The sequence below is a fragment of the Onychomys torridus genome, chromosome 5 (genome assembly GCF_903995425.1).
Source record: "Onychomys torridus chromosome 5, mOncTor1.1, whole genome shotgun sequence".
In the NCBI taxonomy this organism is placed as follows: domain Eukaryota; kingdom Metazoa; phylum Chordata; class Mammalia; order Rodentia; family Cricetidae; genus Onychomys; species Onychomys torridus.
Window position 1 is genome coordinate 70,468,977 of NC_050447.1, and position 13,884 is coordinate 70,482,860.

A 13,884-nucleotide genomic window follows, 5' to 3' on the forward strand; every position below is an offset into this window, starting at 1 on the left:
CTGAAATACAGATTCTCCAACTGTCTCCATTGGAATATCTGGACGGAAAACAACGCAGTTTAAATTCAGGAGTGGTGAGTTCCCTGGTCTCCGTTCCTTCTTTGCTGATTAACTTTTTCAACAGCTGAGAGTTTCCTTATCAAAGCAGAGACCTTACAGTTGTTGGTGCCTCCTCCGGGTAGCCTACCTACTACTAGTACTTGAAACACACACACACACACACACACACACACACACACACACACACACACACACACACCCGTGAGTGTAGATTTTTCCTGCAGGTTCCTTAACAGGAACAAAACAAGTTCTTTTTCAAGTTTGTTCCCCTTTGGCTCCTGCCTTTGTTGAATTCTCCAAGACAGTTCCCAGCTCGCAGACTTTTCCCTCCAAGGAGAGGGAGAGGGGGTGGGGGCGGGGAGATGAGAGGAGGGAGGAGAGGATCGGAGCCCGGGAACACAGCGCTCAGGAGGGAGCGGTAGCCATCTGTGCACGCGGAGGGCTGAGCAGCGCTTCCTCCCCTCGAGTGCTGAAATGGGAAGGCGTTCAAATTCCCAGCCTCCCTTCGGGACTCCACTTCCTGCCGCTAATGTGCAAGAGCCTCAGACATCCTCACTCGCTGGAGGGCGGAGGCTGTTGCGACCATAGTTGGGGGCAGGCGACTCACGCTCACAGTGTGTGCTTGTCATGCTAGTTTTTTGGTTTTTGTTTTTCCTCAACACAAAGAGGGGGGGGGGAGCAAGAGTTCTGTCACTGTACGGATGGATACTGCAGTCTTGCCTTGCCATCAAGAGAAGGTCCAGCGAACCCCAGGAGTGAAAAAGCCGATCTTGAGGTTGGGAGGTAATTAGGGCTGCTTCTGAATGCTCTAGGAGTGGAGTGCCTTTTTCTGGATGAAAGTGAAAGTTACTTAGCGGTCTAGGGAATGTCACCAGAGGCTAAAGCTCTGTGCGCCCGTGTTTGCCTCTATTATGTTCACGGAGCTTCCCTTCCGTTTCCTTCTATGCACTTAGAATGTGAGTTTGTTTTGATCAAGAATAAAGCAGGGTGTCTGATCTTCTCTTTGCCCGAAAGAATGGCTGATGCTTCCCTGCAATCCTGTTTCTCTACTCCATATGGGGGCATAGCTTTTTAGGTTTTGTTGCAGACCCAGTCCCCATCTCTCTATTACAGCATCCACTTTTCAGATAGGAAGGTCATTTCCCTGTGTTCCATAAGCCCTGTTTTCCCCAGGCCCAGAATGCAGTTAGTTAGTCAATACTTGGCCGGTGGATTTACCACCCAAGTAAAACTGGGCTGCAGCTAAAACCGGTTTCTAGAGTGGCTGGCTGCGTTCTGTCATCACCACACTCTCTTCAGGGGCATTCTAGAATTGTTTTGTCCACATGGGTAGCCTGAAGGGCGAGGGGCCACCTCTTCATCCACAGCACATTTCACTCTGAAGCCGGAGAGGAGACTTTTCTGTCTCTCTGGAATCAGTTTCAAGTGAGTGGAGAGACATTGCAAGGAACGCAAATGGTCCGAAGTCTTGCTGGCCTTGGCTCCGACGGCTCTGTACCCATCCCACCTTAGTCACTTAAATACAAAGAACTGCGTCTTAGGCAATGGGTGCTCTGCCTCCGTGAACCCCTCCATGCAGACACTCTGCGTCTCTGATACCCACTTGTTGGGTATAGATATCACCTATAGACAACTTCACCGAAGCCATGTAAGCACTAGAACTACTTGACTCTATGACCTTGGCCTTCCACACAACCTGCCACACCCCAGAATGCCACAGCAAGACACAGGCTTTAGAGTCCGCCGAAGCCTCTGTTTAAATCCAGGCTCCCCTCCTTCCAACTCTCTGGCCTTTAGCTCGGAGCAATCCCTTTAGCATCCATTTTCCCACTTGTGAAATGTTAAGAACGATCATGTGTGATCGGTCTTCACAGCAGCAGAGCCTGAACTCAGCCATGACATAAATAAGTAGTCAATAGACATAGACCTCACTGTGTTTTCCCCGTGTTCTCAGTGCTTCCTGATTCTAGCAAATGAGAGAGGACAACTGTAGAACCACTAGAATTCTCTTCTTACACTTCCCAAGTCTTGACTTAAAAAATTAGATTGTTTTTGTGTGCACTCGCGCTGCAAATCTTACAGTAAGTATAAAGGCTTATCTCCCTCCCTTCCTCCCTCCCTCTTTCCTTCCCCCCTCCCTCTAAAAGATGCCCCACATCCCCACATCCCTACATCCACCCTAACCAAGCAATGCAGATCCTTGTACAGGGCCTGGCTTCATGAATGTGTGACTCAACTGTCCCTTGCTCAAGAGGGCCATCACCTGCTGTTGCCATCTCGAAATTTCCAATGTGTTTTCATCTATTTTGCATGAACCCTAACAGTGATATAGCTGGTCCTTGTCTCAGTAGCGTGGAGTGGGGGTGGGAGTTAGGAGCCCCATCTGCATCTGATGTACAGACTAGCGAAGGTAGACCCCTCCCCAGGCGGAAGAGAAGCTACACCTGGTGTGAACACTCGGGAGTGAAGTGTCACTTGTACCTTTTTTTGGGAAGTGCCTCCAGGCCTGATAAAGAATCCTGGAGCCCAATGCTCTGAGGGTCGGTTTCCTGGCAACTACTTCTTCCCCAGCTCCTTGCAAAAATATAAAACACAAACCATGCCTTTCCTCTAAGTGGTCCCTGATGCTGTGCAGTGTGGAGATCTGTGTGTCTGCCAAAGGGCCCAAACAAAACCATCTGGGCTTGCTGCAGCCCCTCATCTTAGCCAGGAAAAGAGGAGGGGCTTCTGCCTTGGACCTGCTCTGGAGGGGGAGCCCTAGAGTCCTGATCCCCAGGGTGCATCCCTGGGGTGATGTACTTTCTGTAGAAATTTTTGTAGCCTGAACAGAACAGTGGATTCCCTGATAGCTGTTTTTAGCACAACTTTAACTTGGTTTTATTTTGCAAGTTAAATACTCAGCAGGAAAGTTGGGAGTAGAAAAAATGAGTGGGTAGTTCTTCTGGATCTGATGGCTGCTTGGGGACATAAGAATCCCAAAGGAATGGATGAGGACACACAGGCAGCTACACTGGCTGCCACTCTTTTTTTTTTTTTTTTTTTTTTTTCCACGCAAGAGGGGGTGGAGCTAGGGAGCCAGCAGGCTGCTGATGCCTGGGGTGGGGGGGGGGAGTTGGAAGGCTGTGGGGGTGGAGAGGGCAGGGACAGCTGTTGCTGGCAGCAGGGCTGGATGTCATTGAAGCTGAAGGCACTATGCTCTTTGTGGGGGTCTAGGGCATTTCTGTTCATGTGTTGCTGCACCCCACTTAGAACCCCTGGCCGCTCAACACTCAGCTTTCAGGCTGGGCTAGTGAAAACCAGTAAGGAAATAAGCAAAGGAAAGATGCCTGGTTTCCTGTCCCCCTGTAAATAGGGAGGGATGAGCTATTATATGCTGGTAACACCTCATCCTTGGGGCTAATCCAGAGGCGCCTCTATGACCTGGTTTCCAGAGATCCAAGCTGTCCCTGTAAAGTCACCAGTGTGATTTGAGACCCCACACAAAGACACACCAGACAGTAGATAACTGTGGCAAACACTGGGCTGGCTCACTATGGACTTCAACAACTTCCTATGGCCAATTATATGCCAAAGGAGCTAATTAGAAGCGTAACTATGTAGTTCTATCAATAATCAGGGATCCTATTGATTAATACCTGTTAAATCAAGGCACTTCAGCTAGGCATCGCCACAAAGCTCCACAGACCGGTTTCTTGGCTCATTTAGCAGCCCCACCCCCAAGGAAGAAAAAGTGGAAGCTCTTTTTTGGAGGGTGAGGGAGAAGAAACAAGGCCCACAGAAATGAGGGGAAACTGCCTAGGGCCACACAACAAGTTTCTCAAGGAAGCAGAAATAGAAGTCAAGGGCACCTGGTTCATTACTCTAGCCACTCACTATGCAGCCTTTCCCAGGAGTCCACCAATTAGTGAAAACAGCTCCCACTCACTAATGGGTGGTTAACTTTACAAGTGGAGTGCTATTTCACAAATGAACAACAATGTGGCTGCGAGAAGGAAGCATCAACCCATGGTTTTTTCCTCTCCTACACAATGCCTTTGCTTTTCTTCCACACTGTAAATAATAATACATGCTACTTCCATTTCTTGGAGACCTAGCTTCATCCAGCTTCTACAGAGCAACTGCCTTAATTATCAGCAGCTTTAGTCAAAGACTAAGGGACAACAACCACCACCATGCTAAGAACAGCCTGATTGACTGGGTTTGCACGGGAAATAAGAGGCCTGGCACCAGGACTCTTGCTTGTGAGCCCGTCACTCAGAAGGCTGAGGCAAGAGGATCAGCCTCAGATATATATATCTCTCTCAAGACCCTATCTCTACTAATAAGAATGAGTTAAGGGATCCCCCCCCCCAAAAAAAATTAGAGCAACCATCAGTAAGGCGTTTTACTAAAATGGTGTTTGTTCCCATCAATGGGACCCTGATAGTCCTAGATAAGAGTTCTCAGTTTTGATCTGGCCTTCCTGTAGTTACAGGTCTGCTACTGTCCCATTCTGGACCTGAGTGCCCTCATGTATAAGAGATGGGGAACATTTATCCACAGAGAGCAAACAAAAGTGGCTAACAACTATTGTTTTTGAGCCCTGAATGTGAGAGTGCGCTCTGTAAATCCTTAATGAGCAGGGGCCTCCTGTGCCTTGGCTCCTATTAGCCAGTCTGCTAGATTCCCATATCCTGTGTGTGGCTAAGGCTGTGGCAGAGGAAGGAGCCTCAGGCTCCACTGGACTTCCTCTCCAACCAGCATTTATGAAGCACTGTGGGGTGGCAAGCAGAGGAACAGGCGGGCTGTCAGGATGGTGTAGGAATAAAGACTTGAGAGGAAACTAGGTTTAGTGGCTCTGATTCTTGACCAAGACTTTAGGGAGCCTTGTCTTCCTCCTGTCCCTGAGGCTGAGTCATAGAGCCCCTGAATGACCTCCTTATGAGTAACTTCCTGCTCCATCCAGAGGGACCATTATACAGAATCCCATCAGCCATCTGGTCCTCTTCCTCCTTTCACAGATGAAGCTGATCCAGTAGGCAGAGACTAAGAGCTGCCAGAGGTTAAGTATGTGATTGATGTTGGGTTCCAGGCCTGGTGACTTCTTGTCCTGCACTCTTTCTATTATGCCCCAGAGTCCCAATGACGAGCAAGAACAATGATGCTTCAGATCCTTCAACAGACTAGCTTTGGCAATCTGAATTGTGCTGCGCATGTTCCCATGCTGGCAAGACGTTCTCAAATAGAATGACACTCATGGATAGGATGAGTCTTCAAGCCCAGAGAAAACAGACCAAAAAAAAAAAAATCCACTTCCTAATTTCACTTCTGCTCTTTCCCCTTTCCTGAAACACTACCACTCGTGATTCCCTGGGTTTACCTTTACATTCAGCACCTAAAAAATGAGATGGTTAAATGAGATGGCAGAGGTACGACAGAGGACTCCCAGTGCTGTGCATGCAGGGGATTTGGTCATGGGCATCCTGGGAAGAGTCTAGGGGACAACAGAAGTAGGTATACAAATGTGGAAGAAACACTTGGGGCCACGTGTCCATTTTAAACAGTTCTGTGGACATCCAATATGTTTGCTTTATTTATAAAGAAAAGAGAAACAAAGGCATTGTGTTGTAGCTTGAGCTCTAATCCCCACCTAATCCAGTCTCTTTTGTCCATTCACATTGGTGGATGTCTATGGTATATGGATGGCTGTGCTACTAGGCAAGAGGAAAACTACAACACCTAGCGTGTTTTTACAGCTATCCCTCCAGCCCACAGCATGTGCATCTGCTTGTCCCTCCACTCAGGAGTTGAAAATACTTGAAAAAATGGTCTGTACTGAACACAAACATACAGACTGTTTTTATCTTGTCATGATTCTCAAATCTACACAATGTCGTAGCTACTTCCATAGCATATCCGCGGTATTAGGTATTGCAAATCTCATAGACACGAGTTAATGTATATGGGAAACTGAGCAGGTTGGTGCACATCAATTATCCTGTTACTTAAGAAGCAGAGGCAGAAGGATTGCTACCAGTCTGAGTGTGGATTAGGATGCTTAGCAAAGAGAGTTCCAGGCCAGCCTGGGTTACACAGTGAAACCCTGTCTCAAAAACTAAAAGAAAAGATAGTATAGATAGGGCCATACATGCATACATATATGCAAACACTGTATCATTTTATGTAAGGGGTTTACCAACTGAGGTTCTGGAACTAATTTGCCATGGACAATGAGGGCCAGCTTCCATTACAACTCCTAGCTCACACTCCATCACCAAGGGAAATCAGGGCAGGAACTCAAAGCAAGAGCCTTGAGGTAGGAACTGAAGCAGAGCCCACAGAAGAACGCTGCCTACTGCCTTTCCCCCCCCCCTCCCACCCATGCTTGCCCAGTTTGCTCTCTCACACAACCAGGACCACTTGTCCAGGGATGGCACCACCCACCGTGGGCTGGGCCCTCCCCCATCACTCATTGATCAAGGAAATGCCCACAACTACAGAGGCATTTACTGAGCCGAGGTTCCCTAGTCTCAGATGACTCTAGCTTGTGTCAAGTTGACAAAAAAACTAACTGGCACAAGAAGCAATAACCCTGGCTTGAAGGTCAAGGGTTCTCCCTTCTGGCCCTGAACTTGCAAGGCCTTTTAAAGTTAAATCTCCAAGATGAGGTATTCATATACCCTGTCCATACATTGGTCAGAGTTGGCATTGCAACTCCAAAGAACATCCCAACACTGTTCTCTTGAATATTAAAATGAATGATCTTGTTCTAAATATTTCCTATTAATGAGCAATACTGTTTAAACAATACTCATTAAAAGGATGGTTTTCAAAGTCATACTATCTACCATATATTTAATAGCTACGTATCTTCAGTGATCTAATTTCTTCATGTCTTTAATTTATTCACTTTAGAAATAATGCTATGAATGACAGCACGTTTCCTATAGGGCTACCGAATCAATGTATTAATATGTGCAGAGTACCTTAACTTAGTGGCTGGTACCTGGTAGTCAGCGTTCAGTAGGTGCTAGCTGCTCTCATGTCCCTCCCCTTCACTGATGACGTGCTACTATTCTTCTTAATGTAAAGCATGAACGTTCTTGATAGTTTGATCATGTGTCAGTCTAAAGTTCAGATTTGTACCATTTTCTTTGAAAGCTGATGAATATGGCACCAAGGGCATTGAAATATTTTCCTTACACATTTTATGGTTATGTATTTGTGTGTGTGTGTGTGTGTGTGTGTGTGTGTGTGTGTGTGTGTGTGTGTGTGAGTGTGTGTGTGTGTGTGTGTGTGTGTGTGTGTGTGTGAGTGAGTGTGTGTGTGTATGCCACAAGGCATGCATGGGGGTCAGAGGACAATTTGCAGGAGTCAGTTCTTCTCTTCTCCACATGAATTCCAGGCATAGAACTCAGGTTATTGGACTTGGTGACAAGTGCCCTTGCTCACTGAACCATCCTACCATTGTCCAAATACTCTCTGTCCAACTGACTTTCTCACACTGTCAGCATGTATGTGAGCTCACTGTGAGCCTAACCTAGGGTTCTTCATTCTGGCTGGGCAGAGTTCAAGATGTTCTCTCTGGGCGTGTTTGTTCCTAGTCATTTCTAGCCAACCTCCTCACCTGCTGATGTATAACTCTATCCCAATATCATCTCTATCACATGTTATCCACATCATTTACACCTACCTCTTTGTGATGTTAGGGATGCAACCCAGGCCTTATACCTGCCAGGCAAGCATTCAACTGAGCTACATCTCTAATCCCATTGTAATTTTGACCACAGTCCATTTTGACCATTTCCCTGCTTTGACTTTTAATCTTGAAACATTGATCCTAAAAATCAAATGTCCTCCTATAATAGGACTTAGTATTAACCAGTGGATTTAGATACCACAGGGACCAAATTAAGCCCTTCAAAGTGTACAAACCACAACCATAGGCAGTGAGTGGAGGGTGCACGTCCTCCATAGCTTGTTGAGCATTTGTGGGCATCTATTTCCTCTTGGGAATGCTCTCATACCCAGCAACTAAACTAATTTTCCTCTGCAGCCAGACCTAATGGACTCAATATGTTTCTCCAGATAGGTTTCCCCCCTTCTCACTGTCAGACATCAGGCACTCCAAACTAATATGGTTAATCCAGTGACAGATGCCCAGAGAACCAAGCACTGACCCTTTAATGGATGGCCTCTTTTTAACCCATCAAAAGCCTTTTAGTTTCATTTGGCTTAAGAATCATTAGGAAAAGAGAGAAAGAGGTTAATGAGTCCTTAACAGAGCCTGGAGAGAAACAGGCCACTTGATTACCCCTCTTCCCACTGGATTTAATTTCCTTTTATCTTTTTTCCCTGAGGACCTGTCTCTATGATTGTTCCCCCTCTCTACTTCAGCTTTTTCTTGAAGACGACTTTATCATAAAGCTTTGGCAAATATGATTACTTTAAGAAGGTTTTGTGTTTCCCTTTCTCTTCAGGATGTTACCTGCCCCCATCAACTGAGTGAGCCTCTGGAAAACAAGGGGAGTGAGTGATGAATGGGGTCATTGCCTGGGGATGCGCAATATCCGGGTCTAACTGAATTTCCTTGCAGTGAGCACTATGCTCCATTGCTGTGTTGCTTAACTTCTCCACACATTGGTTCTTCCTTTACGAAGACTTCCTCCATGCCACCTGTAGCAGGTGAGAGAGCTGGCCCTGGGGGTCACAAGAGCGGGAGAGCTAGCCCTCACCAGCTGCAGTGCCCGAGAAAGCAGCCTCTGCTTCCCTTCTGGGCAGCACACTAGAGCTGACCCTGTTGGGACGCAAGTGAGCTTGCCCTGAGGGTGTAAGAGCAGGAGAACAGTCTCTGCACTGCTCTTAAGCCCCCTACAGCAATTGGGAGAGAGGGCCCTGTACCTTGTCTGGGCAAAACGGTAGAGCTGGCCCTGGTGATATGTATGAGTGAGGGGAACCCAGATCTGAGGGCCTGAGAGCAGGAGAATTGGTCTCATTTCTTGCAGTAGGCTGCATTGGATGAGCTAGCCAAGGCAGTGCTGGAGAGCTCATCTGGATAGTGACCATGAGGGAAAGCTAGTGAGCTGACCAACCCAGCTACCATACAGGCCCAGGGCTATGAGTTGGCCCATCCCAACATCCACCAAATCTATGAACTGTTGGAGCATGTGAAGAGGATGAACTTACAGATCCCAAACAGCAGGATCTCCATGACACAAGACAACAACAGGATATCCAAGAGGAGCCCCAGTGAGGGTCCTTTATCGGTGGTGTAGCAGAAACCAGAGGCCTCCAACCAGACCAATGACTCATAGCCATAAACACAAGCACAGATGTATCGACTAAAGGATAAACTATGTGACTCACCGGGCTACACTACAGCTTCCACAAGATTCTTCTTTTTGCTTTTGTTTTGGTTCTTTGTTTTGTTTGGTTTTGGTTTTTCTATTAAATTTGGTTTTGTTTTGGGGGTAAGTTGCAAGAGCAGAGGGCGAATGTAAGGGGACACAGAGATAACTGGGATTGGAATGCATGATGTAAAGTCCACAAAGACTCAATAAAAGTAAATATATATATTAATAAAAAATATATATATGAAAGACTTCCTCCAGTAGGTGTGATGGTTAATTACTATTGTGAATCACCTAGGAGACACACATCCCTGGCATGCCTGCTAGGGTGTTTCTAGGGGAATTTAACTGAGTTGACCCACCCTAAATATGGGTGCCACCATTCCCTGGACTGAGGTCATGACAATAAGATGGGAAAGAAGAGAAGCTAATTATCACCATTTGTCTCCCACTGTTTCCTGAGAGTAGACAATGTGACCAGTTCCTGCATGCTCCTGCCACCATGCTCAAACCGCGAAGTCAAATCAACCCTTTGTTGCCTTTGTCACAACGATGAGGAAAGTAACTAATACTTGGATAACAAGAGAGTGGGAATGAGTGAGTCTAGAGAGGCTATAGTACATAGTATAAGAGGTTAAGCATACAGTACATGTGAGAGAAAACTGTAATGGGCCATTTCACTTGCTTAGTCAGAGACATTGAGCAGGCTGCTCTAAAGTCTTTATTTCATGTAGTGACTTTGCATGACAAATGTTGTACTTCTCTATTTGTTTTAGAGGTGAGCATGGCAGTTTGCTGGTACCCGGGAGCTCTAAGGATGTGGCATTATCACAACATCCCTATCCCTCTTGTGGAGGTCATCTGACCCTAGGGAAAGCTGAGGTAGATGGCAGAAAAAGATGACAACAGACTCTACAAGGGAGTTCAGCTATTCATTTGTAACTATAAAGCTCTTCAGCTTAAAGATGGCCAAACAGCAACACTCTACCCTGTGTCACCCCAAGGGACAAAGGAGCATGGTGGCAAGGGTTGTTTAGGGGTCATTCTTTAACAGCAGCTTGTTTGTGTGTTCATACCCCTGATGTTTCAAGAATGGCCCTTCTTGCATCTAACTATCAGTTTTATTGAGACAGGGTTTCTTTGTGGTCTTGAACTCAGAGATCCACCTGCCTCTGTTTCTTGAGTGCTGGGATTAAAGGCCTGGGCCACCATACCAAGCTCGATTTTATTTTATTGTTTTGAGACCAGATCTCATGTAGCCCAGGATGTGCTGAACTGCTGATCCTCTGGCCTTGTCCTTCCAAGTGCTGGGATTACAGGTGTACACTACTATGTCCCGAGCCCTTCACCAGCTCAGTTATATCAATAGCTCCTGCAGACCTGGTGGAGGTGGGCGGGAGAGGGAGACTTCTGCATGCTGCTGAGAATTCAGTTGTGAGCTCTAGACCACTCTACTTGGACAGGGAGCCTGGTTTGAGGCTGGTTGGCAGGTGGCAGGACAGTAGATCTGCAGCTTTCTTTCAAGCCAGTCACAGGAGGAAGCCTTTGTGTCCTGCAGGCTGCCTAGAAGATCTGACTGCCCAGCTTTTCCAAGGCAAGCAATGGGCTGGGCTGAGTGGCCCTCTCTACAGCAGAGGTCCTAGCTGCTACTCCTTTGTGGATCTCCCTGCTGGAGCAATGCCTCCTTCAGAAAGATGATGAGTTCTAGAGGTGAGGACTTCAACTCCCATATTCCTGTCTTTTCAGAAAGGTGGGTCCTACTTTTCCAGCTCTGGTGTCTCCCTTTCCCCTGAAGGAATTCTGAAGTGGTCAGGTCAGTTTGAAGATTCCTGAACTTACAGGAGGAGGAAGGAGACAGCAGAGGAAAATAACTGAGATGCTCAGCGTCCAACCCTGAGCCACATACTCTCATCAGGGCTGCTCCTGGCACCACCGACTTCCCAGTCCCAGCCTGGGTAGTTCTCCCAGATATCTATACCCATCCCTCTACCAAAGCCATCATCATCCTGTGCTGTAGCTGGCTCTTTACTCAGATGTTTTCAGCACATTCAGGCTTCTGGAATGTACTTTTTTCCCCCCCAATCCTGGAGCACAATGCCTGAGGCAAATCAGTTACTTACGACCTATTACTTGACAGCTGGGGACTGAGTGAATGAAGGAAGAAGGTTAAGAAATGCAATTCAGAGATGTGCAGGGTCAAACAGATGGTGTGTGACGGGAGCATGTATCTGAGCTTCAATTCAGGCTATTTCCGCAAAGGTGGGCACTGCACTGATTAAGGTGGCTGCTTCTTTAAAGGTACCGTTCCAGAGATAGGAAGACAACTCAGTGAGAAAAGGGTTTGGTGAGAAAGAATGAGAACCAGAGCTTGATCCTTAAAACCTATGTATAGTGGCATGAACGTACCACTCTAGAGTTGGGAAGGACCTAGGACTTGCTAGCCAGCCAGCCTAGTTGAATGTGCAAGCCTCAGTCCAATGTTTTCCAAAAGCAAGGGGGGAGATACCCGAGAAACACCATTCGAGGTTGACCCCAGTCTCCACATGCACATGTACCACATGTACATATATGCACACACATGACCACCCTTCCCCCAACTCAAGGGCATTTCTAAACTATTCATGGCCATGGGGAAGTAGCAGTTAGAGCCAGATGAAGGACAGAGAATGGTGGAATCCAATTAAGAACTCACAGAAAACTGAGCAGCTCTATTTAAACACAGCAGGATTCCAACAGGAACCAGGGTATCTATCAACCCAGGAGCCCTGGAATTCTAATCTCCACTTGGACTGAACAGCTCATCCTGTGTAGAAATTGCCTCTGTCTGCTCAAGGCTCTTTGTCAGTATGGCCTGGCAGGGTGGGTCCCTCCAGGAGAGTTCACTGGCCCATCAGCAGGTTCTGTTGCTCTGCCCCTACCTGGTGGGCAGAATTGTGTCTGTCAGGTTCCAGCTGTGCTGGAGTTGGGTGTTAAACAGGTTCAGCAGTTTTTAGGAAGGTCAGAGCACCCTGGGTCTCCTCCATGAACCATGCTGGCTGGACAGAATCTTCCCAGCAGTGCACGGTTCAGCAAAGGAAAGCTGCTACGCTCTCTTGTGATGACAGGGTCACCAGAACTCAACACCAGGGTTCCCCAGTCTAACACATCCACTTCTATAACAGAGAAAGAGTCCAAGGAACCACACGTGTCTGATGGTCTGAATGATCCCAGCAGTGCAATCTTGATAGCCAGGTGCCACCAGCTCTACATTTCTTTTTGGTCCAACAGACAAAAGTTAAATCAAAGGCAAATCCAGATAGAAGCCATTTTTATAATTTTTCTCTTTCTTTCTTTCTTTCTTTCTTTCTTTCTTTCTTTCTTTCTTTCTTTCTCTCTCTCTCTCTCTCTCTCTCTCTCTCTCTCTCTCTCTCTCTCTCTCTCTCCCTCCCTCCCTCCCTCCCTCTCTCCCTCCCTCCCTTCCTTCCTTCCTTTCTTCTCACCTAAAAAGTCATAGGCCCACCCTCGTCCCTTGCAAATGTCTCACTGCTTACTTGGAGTGAGTGCTTGAAACCCTTCCATGAGAGTTATCCTATTTATACTTAAGTCCATTAGGCAACTATACACATACATGCTAGGATGTCTCCAAAATTAGCAGTGTTGCAACACACTATTAGATACTTTACTCCAAGTACTTTTTTTTTTTTTTTTTTTTGCCCAGATAGGGTCTTATTATGCAGCACTGGCTGGCCAGGTATTATGTAGCTCAAGTCGACTTTTGAAGCCACAGCAATCCTCCTGCATCAGCCTCCTAAGTTCTGGTATTATGGAGGTATGCTACCAGGCATGGTGTTCAATATCTTTTATTTGTTGAGTATCTGCTGTCCATCAGACACTTGTATGAAACACCAATAGAATAAGTGCCCTGTGCATTTTTCTGAGGCAAGAGGTCAACAGATAAGAAATCAGCACGCAGACCACGGGGCACAGTCAGTCAAAGGATAACAGGTCCTAAGGACAAATGTAACCCAAGCAGAGAGGACAGGAGAAGGGTTGGCATCCTTACAAAAGTGGCTGGCTATGAGCTCTGTGAAGGACCGAGCAGATGCTAACATCTGTATGTACACACATACACGGTGTGTGTGTGTGTGTGTGTGTGTGTGTGTGTGTGTGTGTGTGTGTGTTGTATGCCAGTGCAGAAGTAACAACCAAAGAATATCATTCTGCCATAAAAAGGAATAGACTACTGAGCTGGGGAGATGGTTCATTTGGTAATGTAAAGTGTTTGCTGGGAAAACAAGAGGACCTGAGTTCAGGTCCCCAGCACCCATATTAAAAGCTGGGGGAGAGGGAAGGAGGGAGGGAGGACGAGAGAGAGAGAGAGAGAGAGAGAGAGAGAGAGAGAGAGAGAGAGAGAGAGAGAATGAGTGCTGGAAATGTCGCTCATAGACTCACAGCAGAGTGCTCTTCAAGCATAGTGAAAGCCCTATGTCTAATGCACTGTAATGATGTGTGTGTG

General features: G+C 46.8%; 1 protein-coding gene across 10 annotated transcripts in view; it reads right to left on the reverse strand.

Moving 5' to 3' along the window:
- The window catches only part of Frmd4a (FERM domain containing 4A), a 579,710-nt gene that overhangs the window by 51,564 nt on the left and 514,262 nt on the right, over positions 1 to 13,884 (reverse strand). For 9 of the 10 annotated variants that reach the window (XM_036187607.1, XM_036187611.1, XM_036187608.1 and 6 more), the window contains one exon: positions 1 to 38. This exon is cut by the window's left edge and continues 39 nt beyond it. In XM_036187607.1, the coding sequence (XP_036043500.1) occupies positions 1 to 38 (38 nt within the window). Of the gene's footprint in view, positions 39 to 259; positions 480 to 13,884 lie in introns of those variants that run through there. The other variant, XM_036187612.1, reaches the window with a different exon arrangement.